This window comes from Quercus robur, chromosome 7 (genome assembly GCF_932294415.1).
Source record: "Quercus robur chromosome 7, dhQueRobu3.1, whole genome shotgun sequence".
NCBI lineage: Eukaryota > Viridiplantae > Streptophyta > Magnoliopsida > Fagales > Fagaceae > Quercus > Quercus robur.
This window is the reverse complement of record NC_065540.1, coordinates 21,858,227-21,882,496: the sequence shown is the minus strand read 5'-3', so window position 1 is coordinate 21,882,496 and position 24,270 is coordinate 21,858,227. Positions and strand designations below refer to the sequence as shown.

The window sequence follows — 24,270 nt, the reverse complement described above, 5'->3', positions numbered from 1 at the left end:
GGACTCTCTCTTCTGCTTCTTCTTCTGGGTTTCCTTCAAAGCAGCAAGATGATGGCGACAAGAAGGAAGCGATCTCAACGTTGTCTTCTGCTGCCAGTAATAGTGCCGAGAATGGTGAAAAGAAAGAGAGGATTGTGGTCAAGATTAATTTGGCTGCATGGCGGAAAAGGAAAGCGCAAAAGGAGGAAGAGGAGAAGAGGAAGTCATTGGAGTTGAAACTTGAAGCATCAAAAAGAAAGCTACAACTTGGATACCAACAAGTTCAAAAGGCCAAAAGAAAGATTCAACTGGTGGATTTGAGAGACATCCCTAAGCCTGAGCCAGAGATTAATCTTTCCAAGAAATCCAAGTTCCATCACCGTCATTGATGATGATGATCTACATGTTGATGATGATTCTTTTTGTATATGATTTTTGAATTCTTTGTACTTAGTTCATGAAGTAATGAAAGATGATAATTTTACAATTTTAATTTGTTACGATTGAATGTATATCATTTGTTAGTATTGAATGCAAGTCTTTTCCTTTTTATTTGAATCTATTTATTTGTCATAGGTGAGAACCTTTTTTTTTTTAATTTTTTATGAGAGAGGTGGTTTCTTGTTGTAAAGGAGAATGGAAAGCAATTCAAGAAAAGTCTTTCTCTAAGTCTGAGAATGAAGGTCTTATAATTCAAAAAACCCAATCCCTGAAATCGGTATTTCGAACCACAACATTTTTTTTTACTTTCTCCCCATTTTACCCTCACTTTTACATTTATTACTCATACGTGCCACTTTTTTTTTAATACAAATATTTATTTTATTTATTTTTACTTCAATTACAATACACCAGAGAAGAGAGAGAGAGTGCTGCGAAAACAGAATGTAGGGTTGGTGTTGGCGGGAATGGGGGGTGATGGGTTTCAAAATTATTGTTTGGTGGTCATAGTGAAGTATGCCAATTTGGTAATAGCAGCGGGCAATGGTGGTTTCAGATGCCAATTTGGTACTGTATGTGGAGGAGCAATTCAATCCAAGTCCAAGGTTCCCCAATATTTGATTTTTTTTTTTTTTTTTTTTTAAGATATAATATTATTGATTGTGTTTTCTGTTGTGATGGAGCATTTTTAGCTCTTCATGTTAAGTTTAGATACTTGGTTTTTTCTTTGGCTTTGTGGGATTGTTTATTGAAGTTTATTTGCCATGTATTTATTTAAAAGAGCCCACTTGAGCCAAAAATGATATGTCCTCTCTCTTTTGATTTATTTTGTTCAGGATCTTTTCCCTTGCTTTTGCCATCCCCATGTTGTAATCAAGATCATCAAGAATCCGTGCCTTGTCCTTCATAGAAAAATATATTTTATTTGCCCAATCATCTTTTGATTCGAAAAGAGTGTTTGAAAGATTGAAACCACAGAGCTAGCTTTCCAGTGAAGTTCACTGTTCCAAACTTAGAGGGAGGTACCTTGGAGTGCTAGAGGTTTTGATTTACGAGAAACTTGACCTTTTTCGACAAACAAACACTAATGTGACACTATTACTAGATTTATTGAGTACCTTTGAAATAAGCTAAATAATTGCTGGAAATAGGGCCCGTGGGTTTACGCTCTAAAATTTATAAAGATTTTTCAAATTCATCCATTCAAACTGATTCGAAGAGCCTAACTCATTGGAAACAAAAGCCCTCTCTGAATTTACGCTCTTCCTCTCTGTTCAAAGTTCTACAGTCTTAGAGTATTTAGGCTCTTATTTTCTTTGATTTCTTTTTCATTCGATTGCTCTCTCTGTCATTTTCTCTGCAAAAATTTTGGTTTGCAGGAATCTCTGATCGGAGTAAGGAATATTCCGGCGAGCTAGGTCAGCAGCACCAACGAAGATCTGCTTCCACACGCATCTTTGCCAATCTCAATCAAGTTCTGTAACTTTCGATGCACTAATTTTTCATTTTCTAATCTCTGATTGAATATTGTGCATTGCTTTTATTGCTGTATTTGGTTTTATTGATTGAATGTGGCAATTAGGGTTCAGTTTTGGTGTGTGATTTAGGGTTCAATTTTGGTGAATATGGGCTTTTGGTGTGTGATTTAATTTGCTCCTTCAAGTTTTGTTTAAATACTCATCTGATTTTTGGGAGATTTTGCTGTGTTTGTTTATATGATTTGATTTTGCTGTGTTTATACTAGTATTTTTTTTTTCTTTAATGATGCTAACATTAAGAATGAATGGCATTATTCCTTATTAAGAATTTATATTTTGAAATATTTGGGAGGAGACCTCTAGAGGACATAGTTCTCCCATGGACTATTGATATAGGGGTGTTGGGGAAGTGTGCTGAGGTGCTTTGAAACGTATGAATGGGTAAATATGCTAGGTCTAGATAGTTTTATTGTGGATTTTTGTCCCACCTTGGTCTTGTTGGAGTATGATGGGGGTGATAGTATGCAGGTTTCTATGGTATTTATGGGAATGGAACTCTATAAGCATCTAAATGTATCTTTTACTGCATTTAAAAAAAAAAGTGTATAACAGTGTGTATAAGAAGGTATGTGTAACACATTTCTATAGCTATAGCGAGCAACAGTCCTACTTCTTTCATAGCTTCTTATTAAAAACCCAACTGAGCCCGAACCATGTCTCTTGCTTGTCATCAACTAGTAACACATTTCTTTCTATTTATATTTTCTCAAGCTATTCTATTTCTAAGAAGGCCCAAAGTCTTCAGGTAAGGTAAGTTTGATTAGTTACTTCCATGTATGCACCTTTCTTTCTTTCTTTTGATAGATGATAGAACCAATCCTCAAGGACTAGGATGCTTCTTCATCTTTAACCAACTTTCTCTCGTTCTTTTTGGGTTAAACACTGACATTTCTAGCGCACCCTCCCACATGTTCGTCATAATGTCTATGTGATTTTGCTTTTCAATTTTTATGTTTCTCTGTTCCTGATATTTTAATAAGTAACATAATATCCAATCTTTTCATGAAGTATATATATGAAACCTTGGTTATTGTATTTCCACTTTTTTATTATCATTTTCTGTAGTATAATCTTTGATTTAGAACATAAGGGCTTTGAAATTGAATGGGTATTAGAAATTTTTATAATTTGAACTCTCTCTCCTACATGTTTATATATAGCATTTTAATTTGAGGTTGAAACCTTGAGTGCAAAAGCTTAGTTGCCCATGAAAATTTAATTGCCCCCATTTGGAATATAGAAACATTTTATGCCCAGATGCAATGTATTGGAGAAGGGGACTCTTATGGCTAATGATTTTTTTTTGGATAGTATGTAGTTTGCAATCAGTGGCTCTAGAGGTATGCAGGAATTTGGAAGATATGCTGGTGTGAATGTGATTGTTATGAAAGAGCACAAAGCTGTAGGCCAGTACTTCACTGTTTGTGTTGACTGGGGTATTTGGAGTATTTGCTTCCCTTTGAAGAGTAGCTGTCAAACAATTAAGTACCATCTAACGTAGCTTTTTTTGCCTTATCAGAAACTATAGGACAGATCCTAAGACTGTAGATTCTATAGTTGCCATTACTCACTGTTTTCCCCCACCACCGCAACACCCGATAGCCAACCTCTTCTTAGTCTATGTCAATCATCTTACTAAGCACCTCCATTACAAGAATAAACAAAATTAGAGATAACGTTAAAGAACCCAACAGGGCTTCCATTGGTAAGAGCAGAAAGTATGACTGAGGATATACATGAGCCTGTCCATTTTTCCCCAAAGCCATATCTCTAGCGGATAGAGGAGGGTCTCCCAGTTAACATGATCAAATCTCCTTTCAATCTCTAATTTGCAAATAACTCCAGGACTCTTGCTACACATTTTCACTGTATTTAACACAAATCACATATTATATTCTAGTAATTTTCTCTGATTTATGTCTTGCTTTGATCTTCTTCTTCTTCTTTTTAAATTATCTTAAATCATGCCTTCACCACCAGTTTAAGTAATGAAAAAGAATCCACATTCCATTTATAACTATTTTTTCTTCATCCTTTCCAACAGAATTGTGCAGTTAATCACTAGACACTATCCATTAGCAGATACACCTATTTATTCAATATTCAAGTAATGACTTGGGTGTCATTACTTGCACTCTTACTTAATGCCATCTTGCCTTTTGGATCAACTGTGGTTATAATGCATATTTTGGAGTTGTCTTATGCAGCTATACAAAGCTCAAAGGAATATCATTTTGTGTGCGGCAACAATTCTTCTATATTGGTAATTGTCAACCAATGATATCCTTGTCATCAGATCCTTTATTAGGAGTCTGCAATTCCTTGTCATCTGTGGTTCTTATGTCTTTGAATGTGGGTGCAGGTCTGTGTACCGCATCTGTAAGTTTTACAAGGAGATTCAGAGCTTAGAGGCAGCACAGAAGAGGTATAAGGAGCAGTAACTTTCTTATCCGTGCTTTTATATGAAATTAGTTGTGCATAAGTACTTGTTACTAAATCTTGCTTTTCAGAATGTGAATCTGTTGTAAATCTATTTGAATTATTTTCTGTGACAGAGACTCCAAAACCTGTGGTGAAGAAAGATTCAAATGGTAAATCAGAATCTGATTTGAATAGGTAAGCAATGGCTCATCCTTATAAACATGTAAATCAGAATCTGGAAAGCATTTTAAAATCCTTTGCTACTCTTCAGTTTCTTTGCATTTTCCAACTTACATTGTTACAACAATTACAAGTAACAATTTTTTCATAGCCGTAGTAGTAGTAGTAGAATTTGGCAATTTTCTGAGAAAGACACAGGTCAATTATAGTGCGTATAATTGTATATATCATATGCAATTTTCTCTGTTGTTGACATGCTAAACTATCAGATTTGGTCGCCAAATACAGCAGCTCTAAATTTAATTCTTGTGTATATGTATAGCAAGAGTGTGGATCCCATTTAGGTTAGGGATGGGTAGTTTTGGGTGTGTGTATATACAAGGTCATATTAATGGATTCTAACCATAACAAATATCTTTAATATATACACAAACACACACACACACACTAGTAGTGTTGATCGAACCACTTGGAAGACTGGACCAAACCAAAAATTTCTATCTATTATGACTGACTAGTCCAATTTTTTGATTTTCCCAAAGCTTCCCCAACTCATATGGACAGTATGTAGACTAAATTTTCAAATTGAAGTCCAACGTCTAGCACAATATATGTTGAATTCTGGGGCATTGTGGCATATCTTTATCTTCTTGCTATATATGTAGGTAAACCATTAACTTAAAATTATGAACACTTTCCTAGATAACATGACTAAGAGTAAGAGATTGAACAATTTCTGCTATAACTATGTGGTAAAATTTTCTTTCTTAAGAAAGAAATTATGTTTGCCCAATATTTAAGGTTAAAGTTAAACTACCTTTTGAAGTCGAAGATGAACAGATTTTCAATCATAAAGTTGCATGCATAAAGAAAATTTTCACTTAGCCAAGATAAGTCAAGTCAATGCTATATCTCTTGGGAAATTTATTATAAAGTATATACGAATGTTCAACATAGTGAAAGGCAACTATATATGTTAGTAGCTATTACGTACATTCCTCTTGTTGGCCTAGTCAACATACTTTTGATAAAATAAAAAAATTAACTATTCATTTTTAGGGTTTGGTATAACAAGCCAGACTAAAGGAATAAGCATATTTTGTTGTTTAGGAAGTTCTTGATTTTAATGAAATGCAAACATGAACCAAAAAGAATACAATGCTGCATTTCAGTCCCATTTGGAAGAAGCAACTGTAGTAATGTCAGGGGGTTAAGAGGAGAGCTGAGGCCAGATAACCATTGGTTGTCATCAGAGACTCACCACTTGGATTATATTTCAAAAGTGGGAAAACCTAAGCTCTTTCTTATTTCTATTTCATTGCCTTGCCAAACCTCCTTTCACTCTTTGTCTATTCTTTGTTGGTTGTTAAGAAGACTTTAATTAGTAAAGAAAAAAAAAATACAATCTAAGGTCAACATATTCAACCTATAATTTTGTTTATTTAAGCTAGTTTACTGTACCAGCACGTGCACCCTTAATTTATTTTTATTTTTTTTGTTTACTTGAAACTTTATTATTATAATGATTTTTGAGGATCTACCCCTGCCCAAAAGAATTTAAAGAAATGAAGGTAAGGACAGTCACACCATAAAATAATTTTCCTAAGTATCATATTAATTTCTATATCAAGAATTTGTCCTGTTTTTTTGTTGTATGAACTCACAAAGAGTTCGTGCTTTTCATTTATGAACTCAATTGAGTTCTTGTTTGATTTTTCAAGATTTTGTATTGCAATATTTATCATTAGAGACTACTTGTTTAACTTTATCAGGTCTTTATCATTAGATACTTTGTTTTGTCTTTAGGGGTTTTTGTGTACCATGATGAGGATAAGAAATGCTAGGTAGCTGGCTTTCTTGGTTGCTTGTTCGTCATCTATGTTGATTACCCTCGCTTGAACAGCACTGCCAAGTCATTGGTTTCATTGATGAATGATGAGTTACTATCTTTTCTTTTCTTTTTTTTTGTTAAATATTTTTGTTGATGCATAACCATTGCCAATTCTAACCATGCACGAAGGAGAATGATTCATGAATCATTAAATACATTGGTTGGCAATGAAGGAAAAAACAGAAAAAGAAACATGCAGGTTATTCATAATGCCATGCCAAATAGAGTTTTTCTCTCCTACTATCTCGTACATGCCATTTATCAAGGGCAGATCTACCTTAACCTTGCGTGCCTGTACTCTCAATTGCATTATGTGGTTAACTATTTCTTCTGGATGAAGAGCAATAAGATTGACTTGTTGGACTAGGTATATACTGTTGCGAAGTACCTGTCATAACAGAACAGGGCTCTGCTAATGTATTAAGTGCAATTTTTTTGTCTAAAACTCTGAGGACTAGGTATATAATTTTTTTGAAAAAAATATTCTGGTGTGTCAGCAGTAAATTCACGAGCATGCTTGCATACATGCATTCACAGCTGTATTTTTTTTTTTATTTGCTCTGTCTTGCACAAGTATTTCAGTTTTAAATTTTTTTGGGTTTAAATAATAAAACATTTGTAATTAAAATTTAGTAAAAATTACTTTTAAAACTCTTTATTTAAGTTAAAGGTTTCATAGTGGATAAACTTCATGCATTGATTCTGATCATAGTCTTCTGCATTTCCCAGAGAATCAAATTCTAATCAAACTTGTTTTAATGGAATTTTTATGGTACTAGGATGTGTGTGTGATTTGTGTAAAGTTGCATGTGAGGAATTTGACTTTGTCACTGTTTTTAGGTGTTTAAAGTAATGTAATTTCCTGTAGGTTTTGCTTTAGTTATGACGAAAGATGCTGGGGATGCAATTACTATTGCTGCAATCCCTTGCTGGCTCTACATTTTAAAGCAGTCAGCTTCTTTGTATGGGTTTTGGGTGTAACTGATGCTAGATTGCTATAACTGAGAAAAAAAGCACAAATCCAAGGTGCTGTCCCTCTATTCTTCAAACTATGAAAGATTTGTAGCTTATTCTAGTTCTAAGCACTGTTGAATCTTTTTTGCTTTTTTTTTTTTTTTTTTAAATTATCTTTTGTTAGCACATCAATATATGAGTAAATTTTAGTTTAACATATATGTGTGTGTGTGGTACACAACTCACACATCTGTGTGACATGCATCTGATCCAAGGCCATTGAAAACATTTATAATATGTATCACATAAATATAAAATAAAAAATATTTTTTTTCTTAGATGGTTCAATTATGTGATCCTAGCTCCCAGTGACATTGCAACAATTGTGCTCATAAAAGCATGCTCATGGGGTTAATGTCCTGTCTAGGTTTGCTGATTTGATTAGAAGTAAGAGGAAACCTAAAAGAATAACCTTTAAAGGCTGATACAGAGTTGAAAGAAGAAGTAAAACACCTCAAAAGCATGCTCAAACAACAAGCTATTCAAATGGCAGAACAAAGAAGACATTTCGAGGAACAACAAGCTAGTCAAATGGCAGAACAAACACATTATGACAATATGATGATGCAAATGTTGAGTTATATCATCTCACAATCAGCTCAATCTAGTAGTTATCACTAAGATATGAAGATCAACTCAAGCTAGTCACTTGTGGGGTGTGTTTGAATTGGATTAATCTGTGAATGTTTGTGTGTTTTTGATGTTTTGTTAGTCCCTTAGGTGTAATCTATCAAGCATGAGCAATGAACCTGATTGGGTTATGTAGACTCGGAAATTATTCTTTGGGTGAAAGTTCTACTAATTTTAGTTACTCAAAACATGGCTGTATGTGATGAGAGATTCTATGTGACATAAACACCTCAGACATTTCAGATTACTGCATGCTGTCTCTTGTTCTTTGTCTAATATGTCTTTCTACTTAATCCTTGGCTGAACAATTCTGCATTCCAAATACACTACAAGCATATTACTGTGGAATTGTAGTGTATTTAACAAAAGAATAGGTGCAGGTTAGCTTATAACTATTAAACATAAATTCTAGGCCTGGGTACTCTGTCCTTTCAACACTGAGAATTCACAGCTAGTTGAGATTCAGAAAGCAACATTAAAGCACATTCCAATTACGATGTTCATTCTTATCTTGCTATTTTCTGAGGAGCAGTTCTGTTTAGTTCATATGATGAATTGGAGTTTGTCTGTGGCTTAATCAATTCTTTCATGCCTTAGTGTACATGAACCAAAACAATTAGAAAAAGACAACGAATTCCAGAGACACAAGGATGCATCATATCTGATATTTGGGATGACTAGATGGACACTTTTTAATAAAATTTACTTAGTAGCTGTGGTTTTAACTGACAACGCTCTTGACTACTCAATTCTCTAATTAGTGCCCTTACATGTCAGTGTATTGTAAATATGATATTCTACATGGAGCAAGTACATTGCATTATAATCATTGCAGTTTTCAATGTTATTTTCCATCACTTGCTTTCGAATTGTTTTTAGTTTATGTTAATGTTATGGTTTCATATTTGTTAATGAGGATAATTTCCTTTGAAAGATCACTGTATCCAGCAAGATTCTAGTGCAGAAATTTTACGCTCTGTTTGTTTCAGCATTAACGTTTTATAGAAAATTACTCATTTTCCAAAGAGCATTTTCTAGAAAACTGTCTCATTTTCCAGTGTTTGGTAACAACCTTGAAAATGAGCTTGAGAATGTTTTTTAGTGTTTGGTATGCAATTTTTCAAAAATTATTTCTTTTATAATTTAAAACATGTATATTATGTAAACTAACTAATGTAATCATCATAAATAAAAAACTAAGAATGAATTTAGTTTTCATATTAAAATTTTGACAATAGATACAATAAAAATTAATTAATTGTCAAATTTTCATGATTTCTACCACTCATCTTGCTCATATATATAGACAGTAACGTACGTACACACACACACACACACACACACATATATCAACCATTTGTCTATATATATATATATATAAATTTGACAGGGGAATACATTTTCAATAAGTATAAATAACAATAACTTTTAATTGTCTACTCTTTTTGTTGGTATACTAATTGTCTACTATGGTCAACCACAAGTCTCCAATATTATTATAAATTATGTATTTACATAATGTATTGTATAATATATCATCACTGCATAATATCTGCCAACAAAAAAAGTATTTGCCAACAAATACAATTCTCCTAAACAATTATCATTTATTATATAACAATATTATTAGTCTACAGTAAAGATTGTCCCATGTAAAAGCAATTTATAGCAATATAGGTACTATGTTTAAAATTTTCATCTTTTACTTCATTCTTTCTTTCTTTCTTCTTCTTCTTTTTATTTTATTTTTTTTTTATTTTTTTGCACTTTATGTACGAAAAAGAATTAACTTTTTCCTGGAATCCATCAAACCGAAAATTTCTTAGAGAAAAAAGAAAATCGAGCTTGAAATTCAAAGCAAAGAATTGGGATTTTGGTAGAGAGGAATGAAATAATTACCACTGCAAATTTGTTCTCCTTTGCAAGTTGGAGCTATTGACCGATCAGTGAAGGAAAAAAAAATCTAATCAGAGAATTGCGTTATAGAGGGGAAGAGAAACATGGAGAAAAGAGAGAAGAGAGACAAAGAGAGAGATCTATGGGAAGATGAGAGACCAGAGTTAGTGACTGTGAGGGTGTGAAGAGAGAAAAAGCAAAGGGAAGAGAGAAAAAGTGAGAAAACTTACCATGAGAGAGAGAAGGCGCCAAAAAATTATGTTTCCCACAGCTATAGACGAAGATAATATTTATAGGAGATGCAATGCGTGAGAGAGAGATTGTTTTCCAAAAATTTTTTTTGGAAAACAACCTATAGAAAATAAGCCTTATTTTTATTAGAGTTTTCTGTTGACCAAAGATAGTTTTCCATTGACCAGGTTTTTTGTGTGCTACCAAATACTGGAAAATGTGGAAAACTATCTTTATAAAAGGTTTTCTAGCGAAACAAACAGAGTGTATTAAAGATCATTTATAAAAAGTTCAAAAGTAATTATGCCAATGACCTTTGGGTAAAATGGCACTTCGAATCTGCATAAGAATGGTTATTGGTGAGGTCACAGATTTAAGTCATCAGTACTAATGATTTAAGGTGTCAATTTTTTTTTTTTTTTTAAATTTCGTTAGCCATTCATATATTCTTGTTTTGCACGCTTTTTCTTTCCTTTGTCTCACAGTCTTACTACTGATTTAGTTGAGTTAAAGAGAATTTGAAGGGTTGGTTTTTTGTGTAGCTAGTTATTTGTATATACTTGTTGTGCCCACTTTTCCTATCCTTTGTTTTTAGTTGTGTCAAGAGTATGCCTCATGTTTTGGCTGTTAATGCATATGCTATAGATCTTCACTCAATTGGTGGTTTGGTTCCTCTCCTTGGTTACTTTAAAAACTCTCACTCAAATATTCGTGCAAAGGCAGTAGAAGTTGTAACAATTATTGTCCAGAATAATCCCTATAGTCAACAACTAGTCATGGAAGCAAATGGTTTAGAACCTCTCCTTTCTAATTTTACTTTAGACCCTGATGTGACCGTTCGAACCAAAGCACTTTGGGCAATATCTTGTGTTTATAATAAGGATGGTGAATTGTGGCTTAAAAAACTGTTAATTCAGTTCTTCAGCTAAATGGATTTATCTTCTATATTTGTATTTGGTTATAGTACATTGGACTTTTAATGTATTTGGTTTTATACATTGGACTTTTGATGTATTTAGTTGTTTTATGTGGTTTTTGTGCATAATTGTGGTTTTTTTTTTAAATTATTTTTTTTAATAAAGAAAATCTTATTTTGAGGGTCAAGAGACCCTTAAATAACCTTATTTATCAAGGGTTGTACTTGTAAATCTTTTAACCCTTGGTAAATAAGATTATTTAAGGGCCTCTTGACGCTCAAAAGAAGGTAGAGCACTTATTTTGAGGGCCACAAAGGCCTTCAAAATTTCCTTTTCGATAGTATAAGTTTTGAAGGTTATTAAGTGTCGATTAGACTCTTAAAATAATTTTTCTCAAGGTTTTTTACTACATTTTTCAAGGATTTTGACCCTTGAAAAAAGTCAGCTTTGTTGTAGTGAGGATGCTTGATCTAGCCTCCAAGCTGTAAATAGCTTTGTTTTCAACAACTTATGATGATGTGCCCTTGAAAAATTGGAGAAGCCCACACTAAATAAATTTGTAAGTACACCAAAATGAGAAAAAAAACAAAAGTCTTACTTTTTTTACCACCATTATGTTATGTGCTAATTATGCATTATCCCCAATCAAACCCAAGGCAACAATAAGGTTTGGTCAATATTTTTGAGAAAATTTCCTAATCCCCATAGAATGAAAAAAACTTGCATGTCAAAGAAGCCTAATAATTCTTTCAAAAATTCAAAATTTTTTTTATGTTATTATTAGGATAAATTATACTTTACATGCCTAACATTTTTTTATGTTTGATTTTAGTCCCACAAATTTTTTTAATTTCAACTTTAGTGTTTAAAATTTCAAAAGGAAAAGTTTGGTCCCTTAATCAATTATTCAGTTTACATTATCTGCATTATGTTAAGGCTCACCTCATTTTTTAGGAACCAAATTGAACTAACCACTTATTTAATGAACAAAGTTGAATGAACCCCATTTATGGAGGGGTGAAATTAATCTCTTTTTGAAAATTCAGAGACCAAATCCAACCTTTTTTAGATTTAAAGGACCAAAATCAACTTAAAAATTTTATGGATCAAGTATATAATTTACCCTTAATATTGCTTTAAAACCAACTCACAAATTTGAATTTCTTAAAAAAATATGCATCAAGAAGGTTGATTTAGGGGAGATGAACTAGAGAAGGTTTTTGATAGAGTGGAGGTAAAATCAAGATAGGATGTTTTTGATAGATTGAGATGCATAAGGTTTAGGGGGAGACGAGCTCATGATTGCCATAATCAAGTCGTTCAAGCTTGTTTTTGCTGTGAGGTTTCAATATTTTTGTGTGATCACCTTTACTTTCTTTTTATTCATCTATTTATTTGAAGCAACCATCCCCATTATCTTAAACCTCTAACTTTATTCTACTTCTAATAAGATTTTGAGCTTGATACTCACCTCTTTGTTAGTGAGACTTACTAAAATGATAGCCAAATACTCCAACATTACATTAAGGGTAGGAAAAGGGAATAGTAGGGATGGGAGAGAGGAATTGAGGCTTTAATGGTTTGGAAATTAAGGTACAAGAGGAGGAAGGTGATTAAGGGATTTATTACATATTTGTTGGTTTAAAGCATTCACACAATTTTAACTAAATTAACATAGAAAACTCCACTTTTTTTATATTAACAAATAAACACCTAAATTAGCTTTAATCTTTATCTCTACTAAATTCTAATAATAATTTCTCTCTCTTTTCTCTACTCCTTTCTCTACCCATTTTAGCCAAAAAGACACAGACACCGTCGTCACACAAACCACCCAAACTACCATTCGTACTGTCGCTTGAAACCACCAGATGATTCTTAAAAATAGAGTCGTTGGCCAAAAAGACAAAGCCACTGCCATTTGCAATTACCAAACTCATAAACAAACAAATATCATAGATCAAACCCATAAATTATATTCGGCCATGAAGGTCTGATCAAGGAAGTTAATAAAAGTACTGAATCATCCAATACAATTAGTAATTATCCTACTAGTCAGTCCACCAATACAAAAACACATTCAAATAGTACCATTCTATATATCATACTTACTAGTGAAATAAGGCCATTCTAGTTGGTAGATTAGTACCGAACCGATATCTCATCTATGTTTCTCTGTCTTCTTTTTATTAAGTTTTTTTTTTTTTTTTTAATAAAACTTTTGTTGTTTTGTCCGTTCAGTGTGAATGCTATTAAATAAATGAGATTGAAACTAAATGTTGAATTTAATTTTTCAAACTTTTGTTGTTTGGGTCCAGTTAATGAGTGCCCTTAGGGGACACATTAACCATCCATTTTGGAAAAGTTTTTATGGGGAATTGAAAAAACTGTCAAAATAATTAATTACTTTTTTGCTTTTCCATAAAAAAGTTTCCTAAAATGGTTTACTAATATATGTCCTAAGGGCACATGTTAGTAAATCCCTTGTTTGTATGTTTGTTTGTTTGTTTTTTTTTTTTTTCTAGAAACTATGGGACTGGGACTTTTATTAAACCGAATGAAAAACAAAGGAACTAGTGAACATCAAACAATACAAGGGGAATAATGTCCCCAGGAACGTCATCTATCAAAATCTTAAAATCTAACCCATCTCGAGCTTTCTTGGTGAAAGCATCCACAACCTTATTACAGCTTCTTGACACCTGACAGAACTTGTGAGACTGCAGCTCCGATGTTAAGTGAAGGATGTCGTCCACAATGTGACCATAAGGTGCTGAACTTGACAGACCGTTGTTGATGGCCTGATTGATAATTGCCGAGTCACCTTCAAATATAACCTCATGGAGACCAAGGTCGACAGCAAAAGATACGTCATGATGACAAGCAAGGGCCTCCACCTCTGGTACAGAATGAGGAAGCGAGATATGAACAGCCATTGCTCCCAAGATATCACCTCGACTATCTCTGATAACCACTCCTAGACCAGCAGTGTTGCTTGACTTGAAAACGGCACCGTCGTAATTGGCTTTGTAGTACTGTTGATCAGGTAGACACCAGCAATTTGTGGAGGTTGTCACTATAGGTCTTGGGACCAGTTCTTGCGCATTGATGAAGTCCTGAAGCATGCCACCAGCCAAGGAGGTAGCATTTGCAGCGGGTGAACTGGTTTGCTCAGGTGCAGCAAGTTGCGTCTGTTCCACTGTAGCCATGCTATAAGAGCGAAAATTTCAGCTTTGTAATCATCGTGTACCTGCAAAAACTTAGAGATAAGGTCAGTAAAATCCGGGGAAGGGGAGGAGTTTGTGAGATTGGCCCAGCTAAGGGAATGACACGCTTCCTTCACTCCTTCCCAGCCCCAAATTGCATGTGTGGTGTCTTCAACATGGGTTCTGCAAATATTGCAAGTGGCAGAGAGAACTACCTTACGGCGAAGGAGGTTATCCATGGTTGGGAGAGCATTGTTACTTACTCTCCATACAAAGTGCTTCACTTTACTAGGGACACATAGCTTCCATATGCCTCTCCAAAAGCTTTTTGGGGGGTTAGGATCTAAGCTACTTGCATTGCTGGCTGAAGCAGTAAAGACCAGCAACTTATATGCGCTGTGAGTGCTGAAACGACCCAAAGAAAAGGGGGACCAGATTAGGCGGTCTTATGGGAGTCTGATGCTTAAAGGAATGCGTAGGATCAATTCGGCTTCATGGGGCAAGAAACTTTGGTTGATTAGATTTGTGTTCCATGTTCCTGTGTTGGCATCGATAAGGCTGCTCACTTTGGCATCAGGGGGTATGGAAGGAATTGGCGAGCTAACCTTTTTGTAGACCTCATCTGGAAGCCACTTATCCTCTCTAATGCGGATTGATTGACCATCACCAATGCGCCATACTGCCCCTTTTTTGATTAAATCTCTCGCACTTAAAATGCTTTTCCACGCATATGACCCAAGGCTAGACTCCTTAGCATCGAAGATGGAGCCATTGGGGAAGAATCTGGCTTTAAAGACCCTATAACATAGAGAGTCATGTTGTTCATCATATGCCAGACCTGCTTGGCCAATAGAGCATCATTAAACTTCTCTATTTCCTTAAAACCCATACCTCCAACCTCCTTGGCTTCACAAAGACGCTCCCACCTAACCCAATGGATTTTCCTATTATCCCTACTATAGCCCCACCAAAACTTACGAATCAAGGTCTCAATTTCTTGGATCAACCCTCTTGGAAGCTTAAAGCAACTCATGGAGTAGGTGGGAATGGCTTGGATCACGGATTTGTTGAGCACTTCTCTACCAGCCTGTGATAGGAGCTTTTTCTTCCAACCTTGAAGCTTCTTCCAAATTCTCTCCTTAATATAAATGAAACTCTGTTTTTTTGCTCTGCCAACAAGGGCAGGAAGACCCAAGTATTTCTCATAATTCCTGATGGAGGGGACACCCAAGATCTGTTGTATACGGATTTGGAGGCTAGGATCAGTATTTGAGTTGAAAAACAAATTGGTTTTATCTTTATTTATCTTCTGACCAGAGCCCTTTTCATAAGTGGCCAAAATATCAAAGATAACCTAGCATTCAGATTCTTTAGCATGACAGAAAAGAACACTATCATCAGCAAAAAATAGGTGTGAAACCCGAGGTCCATTACGACATATAGAAACACCTCGAATGCGACCTTCAGCTTCAGCTGTGTGAAGTAGGCCCTGTAACCCAATAGCACAAAGCAAGAACAAATATAGGGACAAAGGATCACCTTGGCAGAGGCCTCTAGAGGATTTAATATTGCCAATGGGTGCCCCATTGAGAAGCACTAAATAAGAAACAGACCTGATACATGACATGATGGTTGTTACCATTTTGCCTCCAAACCCCAAATGCCACATGACTTTCTCAAGAAAAATCCATCCCACCTTGTTATAAGCCTTGCTCATATCAAGCTTAAGAGCCATGAAACCCAATTTTCCTTGTCTTTTTCGCTTAAGATAGTGGAGAGTCTCAAAAGCCACTAAAACATTATCAGTGATAAGGCGCCCCGAAAGGAAAGCACTTTGAGAATCAGAGACTACATAAGGCAAAACCAATTTCAAGCGGTTAACCAAAACTTTTGATATAAGTTTATAAAACATGTTGCACAGGCTAATAGGCCTAAAATCTGAAACTTTATTAGGGTTTTGAATTTTTGGGATAAGGGATATGAAAGTGGTGTTAATAGAGTTAGGAATAATACCCAAATTCAAGGCTGCCAAAACAGCATTTGTGATATCATCACCCACAATATGCCGAAATGATTTGTAAAAAATAGGGGACATATCGTCAGGGCCAGGTGCAGTGAGTGGTGCCATTTGGTGGAGAGCTTGAATAACCTCAGCTGCAGTATATTCACAGTTAAGGCTAGTGTTCATGTCTTCCGTGATAGTTGGAGAAATACCCTCTAAAAGGTTGGAGAAGTATTCCTTAACAAGCTCACCCATTCGGCCTTCATCCTCAATCCACACCCCATTGTCATCTTTAAAACCCAAGATAAAATTGCGCTTATTTCTCTGATTAGCCTTGCAATGGAAGTACCTACTGTTCTGATCTCCCCCTTTCAGCCAATTTGTGTGGGACCATTGCTGCCACATGGCTTCTTCTTTGTTTTTCAGCATTTGTATTTCATCTCGAAGTTGATAAATATGGGCTGGATTGGACCTGTACAAATTTGCTTCCTCTGCCTTGGTTAACTCCTTGAGTTTCTTTTTGCCAAAGTGAGTCTAAAATGGCCAAAAACCTCACGGTTCCACCTTTGCAAATTGTCCTGGCAAGTGGTTAGTTTTATAGGTACCATTCTCAATGGAGACAACCCCGGATAGCCACTCCATGACTCCTTAATCACCCCTTCACAAGTTTTGTCCTTCAACCACATGGCTTCGAAGCGAAAGGGTCGTCCCTTCCGGTAAAACCTTTGTGCTTCAGAATCCAAAATCAAAAGAATGGGCTTGTGATTCGAGTGGAAGGCATCCAAGTGGTGAATTCTAGAGGTAGGGAACCTTAGAATCCAATCAATGGTGGCTACTCCTCTGTCAAGCCGAATCCAAGTATTTTGAGTGCCCGGTCTTCGATTGCACCAAGTGAAAGGGAAGCCATTGAAACCTAAATATTTAAGACCACACACATCCAATGCATCCCTAAACCCCTGCATTTGTCTTTCCGGTCTGTCCAGCCAGCCTTGCTTCTCTTCCACCCTTAGAATTTCATTGAAATCACCCAAAACAACCCATGGAAATGTTAATCGTCGACTCAAAGTTTTTAGTAATGACCAGGAATCTTCCCGGTTGGAAGTATCAGGATTTCCATAGAAACCTGTGAACCCCCAAGCGTCATCCATCCCTTGGTCAATTACTACATCAATATGGCGCTCAGATGAAGAGAGCACATCAACTGTAATCGTATTTGTCCATAGGAAAGCCAAACCCCCCTCCCCTATTTTGGTGTGGCACAACATGGCAATCTGCAAACTGAATCTTCCTCCTAATCTTTTCAATAACATCACTGTCAACTTTGGTTTCCATTAAGAAAACCATTTTGGGATATTTGTTACCAATTAAGGCAACAAGTTCATCTTTTGTCTGTGGGTTCCCAAGCCCACGACAGTTCCAGCTTAAACAACTCATTGATACCGGTGGTACTGGTACTCAACAACTACCAGTTCATTTTCTTTGTCCTCTTCACACTTTTTTCCCACACATTTTCTTTTTGACTGTTTCATATCTACTGCATCCAAACTTGGTCGACGGTCTTCTACTTCAATCATGTCAACACCCTCACTGTCACTGTTCCCACTCCTCTCTATCTTTTTCCACTTCCTTGCAAAAACCGTGGCATAGTCTGTACTCAACTTGTTTGAAATATCACATAATTGACCCTTGGTAGCATTAAATGCAAAGACATCGTTCATGCTAGAGTTAGGGCTGTTATGATTAGGAATAGCAGTAGCATTTTGTTCTCTTAACTCAGGAAAAACTTGCGTACCATTTCTAAGACAATCCAAAGAGCTATGAACCATGTCAATATTCAAACACAAGTTGGTATTAGAGGCAGGAACATTACCGAGCAATGGAGAGAATCCCACAACCTTATTACCGTGATCCATACTCTCAACATCCACCATGACTTGCTCTGATATAGGAACTGAAAGTGAACATTGGCTAGCATCCTTGTGGACCACTGTTGTAGATTGGGAACAAGGTTTCTTGGGCATTGCAGGACCTTTTTTCCATGGTGTTTTCCCTTTAGCACAGCCAGCCATAGCCACTACTAATTTTCAGAGAGATCTCACTGTATCGGCACGAAGCCAGTCACCGTACTGTTGATCTTCTTTCTTCAAATTTCCTTTACCCCGAAGCCAAAGCTCACATTCCCTCTCATTATGAATAACTCTACCACACTAGTAGCAGAAATTCGGTAAATGCTCAAATTTTAGAAGCACCCAGCCAATATGTTCACCTTCAGACCGTAGTTTGCAGCACCGTGGGAGAGGTTTAGAGATATCAAGAGCCACTCGCACCCGAAGAAACTCACTACCTAATCCATCGTCCTCAGGGTCAACCACTTGGTTTGTGGTACCTAGCATGTTACCCACTACCTCTGCTGTTTCTTGAGTTAAACATCGTTCAGGGATATTATGGAGTTGCACCCAAAACACCATTTTGGTGAAAGGTAAGGAAGGTGCTGATTTCACATCCACTGCCCGTTCAAAAGCCACCAAATGTTTATCGTAAGACCAAGTTCGAACTCTAAAACCCTTTCTAAGTCCAGCACATCCTCAAATTCAAAGAGTAAGATATTCCCTCGCATATCCCTGATTTTGAAATTACATGCCACTGCCTCTGCATTCACAACCCGTTTAGTGAAATATTTTCCTGCGAGACGATGAATGACATTGCTGCCCTGTCTTGGTACATCAGCGCCCAACTCCTCTTCTTCGGTCAAGGAGAAACGGGACCACATATCATCTAGCCCTGCCATTGCGAACCAACAAGAAAACAAAGCCCAACGTCTAGAAGAAAAAAGGATTGCAAAGAATCCACACCACCGTCCTATCAGCGTTAGGAAAACTGAAGGGAACTGAGACCTAAACAATGTTAGGGACAGAAATTCTACACGGCACAAGGGAACCCTAGCAAGAGAAAAACCCTAGCAGGAAAACCCTAGCAGTGAGAGAAACTTGTTTTCAACAATTTTTTTTTGGAAACTTGTTGTTTAGTGTGAATGATGTAAATAAATTAGAAGAAATCGATTTAACTTTTCAAATTTTGTCATTTAGTGAGTATCTCCACCTAACATCACATTGATATATCAAATCAAGTTGCCTTATTGATATATCAGGTCATGTGATCAATGGTTTTATTAATATATCAAGTCACATGGTCGCATGGCCTTCTTACTATAAGCATATGATTTCATATATTTACCTAAAATTTTGTTTGGATATTTGTAAGACCTCTGTTGAGGTAAAATTGGAATTTTACTATCCTTGAATATAGGGCTTAAGTTAGTCACCCTCTGCCTTTTAAAGAGTCCAAATAGGAGTGAGTGAAGGACAGTATCCTCTATCGGTCTTTCTGCATTATGGGTTAGAGAACTAAGCACATGTAAGATTGATGGTGAATGAAATAATAAATACAAAAATGCGATGACTACAACCATACGATAAAAGAGGCTTACTTAGTCAACCTCCGTGGCTAGGGGTGGTCATTGAGGCACGATCTTCTTGGTAGTAGGTCTACTATGTTCGAAGCCATTAAGCTTGGACTCACCATTCATCCAAATTCCAAATTAGGGCTCTAGATTTTTAAGTCCTACAATATTCAAATCTAAAGAAAATAAGACAATTTGGATCTGAATATCAGGATGCTTGATTTAGCCTCCAAGTTGTAAGTAGCTTTCTTGATCAATCTCCACTTTTAGTTCTTATAAAAAACGATTTTTACTTTGAGCACTAGTGTGTATATATATATATATATATATATATATATATATATATATATTTTTTTTTTTTTATCGAAAGTGCTATTTTTTTTTTTTTTTTTGAGTAGTAGTTAATATATAGAGAGACAAACACTTTCATGATTTCATCACATATTTCAAGTATTACATATAGAATATATAATCCAACGGTTGGTTTTTTAAAATATGAATTCAATAATAAGTCAATGGATGGTGTAACATTGCTTAGAGTTACACCAGGTGTAACTTAAACCCAATCCATATATATATATATATATATATATATGTGGGGCCCAACGATTTATGGGCCGAGCCCATTTATTCATGGGGAGCCCTAAGGCCCAAGCCGAAGAGGGTTACAATCCAAACTCAATAACGTGAAGCACAAATTGGCCCGGAGAAGCAGCCGAGGACAGTACAGTCCTCGGCTGACACAAAGCTCCACCAAGAAGAAGGGCAAAAACGGTATAGGGACAAACTTGAAAGAAAATCTCAAAATATCTAGGAAAGGCTGCCCTTACTACCTTCCCCATACCTAGCTCTGCACCTAGCAGAGCCGTATGCTTTAGCTTTATCAACCACTCCCTACGACTTTTTTCTTGGACTGACGGGACAAGTATCAGTGTTGGAAAGTTTGACCCTACACGTGGACGAAGGAAAGTGAATGCAGGCTAGTATAAAAGAAAAAATAAGTAATCTAGAAAGGGGGCTGGGAAGACTGGTCAAGAAGGAAGGGCTTCCCAGTCCACCTCCAGGAGAAAGACTCCAAGGGTGAAGACACCTCAATCACACGTGAGCACCACAGAAACCCACCGCTGGGTAGCTGAAGCCTAGCCTTTCGAATCTACTCTCTACAAATGATATTGTTTGGGCCCATTCACGTGCGAACCCAACACTACTGCGGTTCGTCGCGGAACGTGACCCTACAATTGGCGCCTTCTGTGGGAAAGGCTTGCGCCTTAGCTCGAGCGGCGGTGGAGTTGAGTTTCTGTCGAACAAGGGTCTACGACGATGCCTTTACGACCGGCGACACATTGTTGTTATTCTGACACAATTTCCTACTAGGGGCTACGCCTCGTAATGCCAGTGGTATGGCAAGTCTAGGGGCTTTAAACATCAAGCTAGTTTCCCCCACCTTATTCGAGGAGCTAACCTTCAGGAAGTAGATAAATTAAGAAACAGAATACAAGTTTTGGACAGAACCAAGGCCTTGTATGGTCCTTCGACCCAAGCCTCTGGGGAAACCAACTACTTACAAAGAGAATACAAGTTTTGGACAGAACCAAGGCCTTGTATGGTCCTCGGACCCAAGCCTCTGGGGAAACCAACTACTTACAAAGAGGATACAAGTTTTGGACAGAACCAAGGCCTTGTATGGTCCTCGAACCCAAGCCTCTGGGGAAACCAACTACTTACAAAGAGAATACAAGTTTTGGACAAAACCAAGGCCTTGTATGGTCCTCGGACCCAAGCCTCTGGGGAAACCAACTACTTGTAAAGACAACACGAGTTTTGGACAGAACCAAGGTCTTGTATGGTCTTCGGACCCAAGCCTCTAGGGAGACCAACTACTTACAAAGAGAATACAAGTTTTGGACAGAACCAAGGCCTTGAATGGTCCTCGGACCCAAGCCTCTGGGGAAACCAACTACTTACAAAGAGAATACAAGTTTTGGACAGAACCAAGGCCTTGTATGGTCCTTCGACCCAAGCCTCTGGGGAAACCAACTACTTAAAAAGAGAATACAAGTTTTGGACAGAACCAAAGCCTTGTATGGTCCTCGGACCCAAGCCTCTGAGGAAACCAACTACTTACAAAAAGAATACAAGTTTTGGACAGAACCAAGGCCTTGTATGGTCCTCGGACCCAAGCCTTTGGGGAAACCAACTACTTGCAAAGACAACATGAGTTTTGGACAGAACCAAGGCCTTGTATGGTCCTCGGACCCAAGCCTCTGGGGAAACCAACTACTTCCAAAGAGAATACAAGTTTTGGACAGAACCAAGGCCTTGTATGGTCCTCGGACCCAAGCCTCTGGGGAAACCAACTACTTACAAAGAGAATACAAGTTTTGGACAGAACCAAGACCTTGTATGATCCTCGGACCCAAGCCTCTGGGGAAACCAACTACTTACAAAGACAACACGAGTTTTGGACAGAACCAAGGCCTTGTATGGTCCTCGGACCCAAGCCTCTGGGGAAACCAACTACTTAAAAGGAAAAACTACGTTACGTGGACCTTAGAATCTCCCCGAGGAAAACTCTCCATTAACAGTTGGGTTAATTCCTGAACTACATGGATTCTCTAGTTTGCCCTCGGATCCTCAACACCAAAGGGACCAGTACGGAATGGAGCAACATGTTTCCAAAAGCATAATCGAAGTCATCCAATGCTCGGTCATCCCCTCGGATGAATTATTTAGAATTTGTCGTTCTCAGACAGTATTCTCGCACTTATTACATAACGTTCAACCGTTATCTTGGTTAGTTTCCTAAGTTCAACTTACTATGAATTGTTATTATTATACCTGGTAGTGTCGGTAAATAAGAATTAGTTGGATTGTGTTTCAAGGGTTCTTGCTCTAAATATCACTGAGGAGAAACACACACCTGGGGCACACCCATTTACAAAGTGGTGTTGCCAAAAGAACAGTATTCAAAACAAGTAAATAAATTTCCATTTTTACTAAAACAAAGAAATAGTACAGCGTACAATGAAAAGCTGGAATCAGCTTATGTTAAAGCTCACTGTATAATTGAAAAGGAAGATACAAGAGAATAAGATAAAGCCGAGGAAGTGGATCAGAGGAGAGGTTGGCTACTGCTCCAAGACCTTGTTCTTCCTCAATGCTTTTACATGCCCATAACTCAGGCAGCAAAAGAAACCCAACTTGAGCCTCACACCGCTGAAGGAAAGGTGCAGGGAGCCGGAAGTTGAGAAGCCTTCACCAAAAATTTGCCTGCGACAGGGCAGAGACGATGATGGCGGAGAATCTTTCTTCTGACACACCAAAATTCTGGCATGAACAGAACCTGCTTCGGATTTTGACTAGAAGAGGGAGAAACACCCTTTCCCCTCTGTCGAAGCGGAGTATTCTCTTGAATTTATGCTTCCTTTGCCCGTACCTCACTATTCTGAGTCTCAGGAGGACACGGCGCCTCTGTGGCGGAGAGAGTTTCTTCTCCCCAACCCTCGCCTCAAACATGTTATGCTAAGGGGGGATAGCACTGGATATGGGAGTTGTGATTTGAGAGGAAACTGAAGAATTGGTGCGTAGGTGAAGCAACTTTCTCTCCTATTTATTTAAAGAGATAAGGTGGTGGCATTTAATTCACGCAGCGTCCCAAGGAACGCTACAGACAAGATGGCTCTGGCTCAATCTCTAACGCCACCTGCAACCATGGGATTATAGGAGTCTCGGGAAGGTGCACCTCGAACACTGGGACGCCAAAAAGTACCGCATGACCAAAGACTACAGAAATACCCTTTAAATTGTGGGCCTAGTGAATTCGCAGCCCAGGCCCGTTCTGCATGGGGGCCCAGGGACAATGGCCCACGCCGAGGAATAGCCGTTGCCGAGGACAACCTCCTGCTCGGCACCTCGCGAAATACCTGAGGAAAAGGAGAAACTGAACTACAGTCTTCGGACTCAAGCCTATGGGGAAACCAACTACCTAGATGATAAAACTAGGATTTGGATAGAACCAAGGCGTTGCAAAGTCCTCGGACTCAAACCTATTGGGACGCCCACTACTCGGACGGGGAAAGCCCTCGGCTCAAATATTGTAAAATGTTAAGGCCGATAAAAGTGTTAGGATGATGGCGAGACGCCCCACTATTTGGTAGCCTATGGGGGCTGTTCATTCTTGCGAGGGATATGTCTTCGGATGATTATCTCCTACACCGCATAAAGCATCCAATTCTAATCTCGGCATTGTTTTGGGTAAGTATCGTTATTCACAGATAGGCATTGCTGTGTCAAATAATTCTATTAAAGTTATGGTGACATCTTTTTATTAGCAAGTATTTTGGCCTTAGTTGTCATTGGTTCAAATGCTATATTATTGTACCGAGCAGCGCTTGTAAACTTGCAAAAACATAGAAACAGAACATGCGGAGTAAAATAACAACAATTTTTATTAATATGAAAAAT

General features: G+C 37.2%; 2 protein-coding genes across 4 annotated transcripts in view; both read left to right on the top strand.

Annotated features, from left to right (window-relative positions):
* Positions 1-24,270, top strand: part of LOC126692749 (uncharacterized) — a 72,621-nt gene that overhangs the window by 1,620 nt on the left and 46,731 nt on the right. The gene's annotated exons all lie outside the window — the stretch shown is intronic.
* Positions 837-8,416, top strand: LOC126692752 (uncharacterized). 2 transcript variants are annotated; one of them, XR_007645074.1, is made up of 7 exons: positions 837-1,025; positions 1,800-1,894; positions 4,166-4,221; positions 4,321-4,383; positions 4,514-4,574; positions 7,319-7,476; positions 7,832-8,416. XR_007645074.1 is itself a non-coding variant. In XM_050388493.1 (6 exons), the coding sequence occupies exons 1-5, from the start codon at positions 977-979 to the stop codon at positions 4,551-4,553; spliced, it is 303 nt and encodes a 100-aa protein (XP_050244450.1). In that variant the 5' UTR covers positions 837-976; the 3' UTR covers positions 4,554-4,574; positions 7,832-8,408. The 2 variants fall into 2 exon arrangements, 1 of the variants encoding a protein (XP_050244450.1); XM_050388493.1 differs by lacking the exon at positions 7,319-7,476 and having other exon boundaries at positions 7,832-8,408.

Bases quoted from the DNA above. Each gene is read 5' to 3' on its own strand.
- LOC126692752 (XM_050388493.1), top strand. From the start codon at position 977: ATGCCAATTTGGTACTGTATGTGGAGGAGCAATTCAATCCAAGTCCAA. The intron at 1,895-4,165 runs GTTCTGTAACTT...TGTCTTATGCAG, and splicing joins TCTTTGCCAATCTCAATCAA to CTATACAAAGCTCAAAGGAA. The intron at 4,384-4,513 runs GTATAAGGAGCA...TTTCTGTGACAG, and splicing joins TTAGAGGCAGCACAGAAGAG to AGACTCCAAAACCTGTGGTG.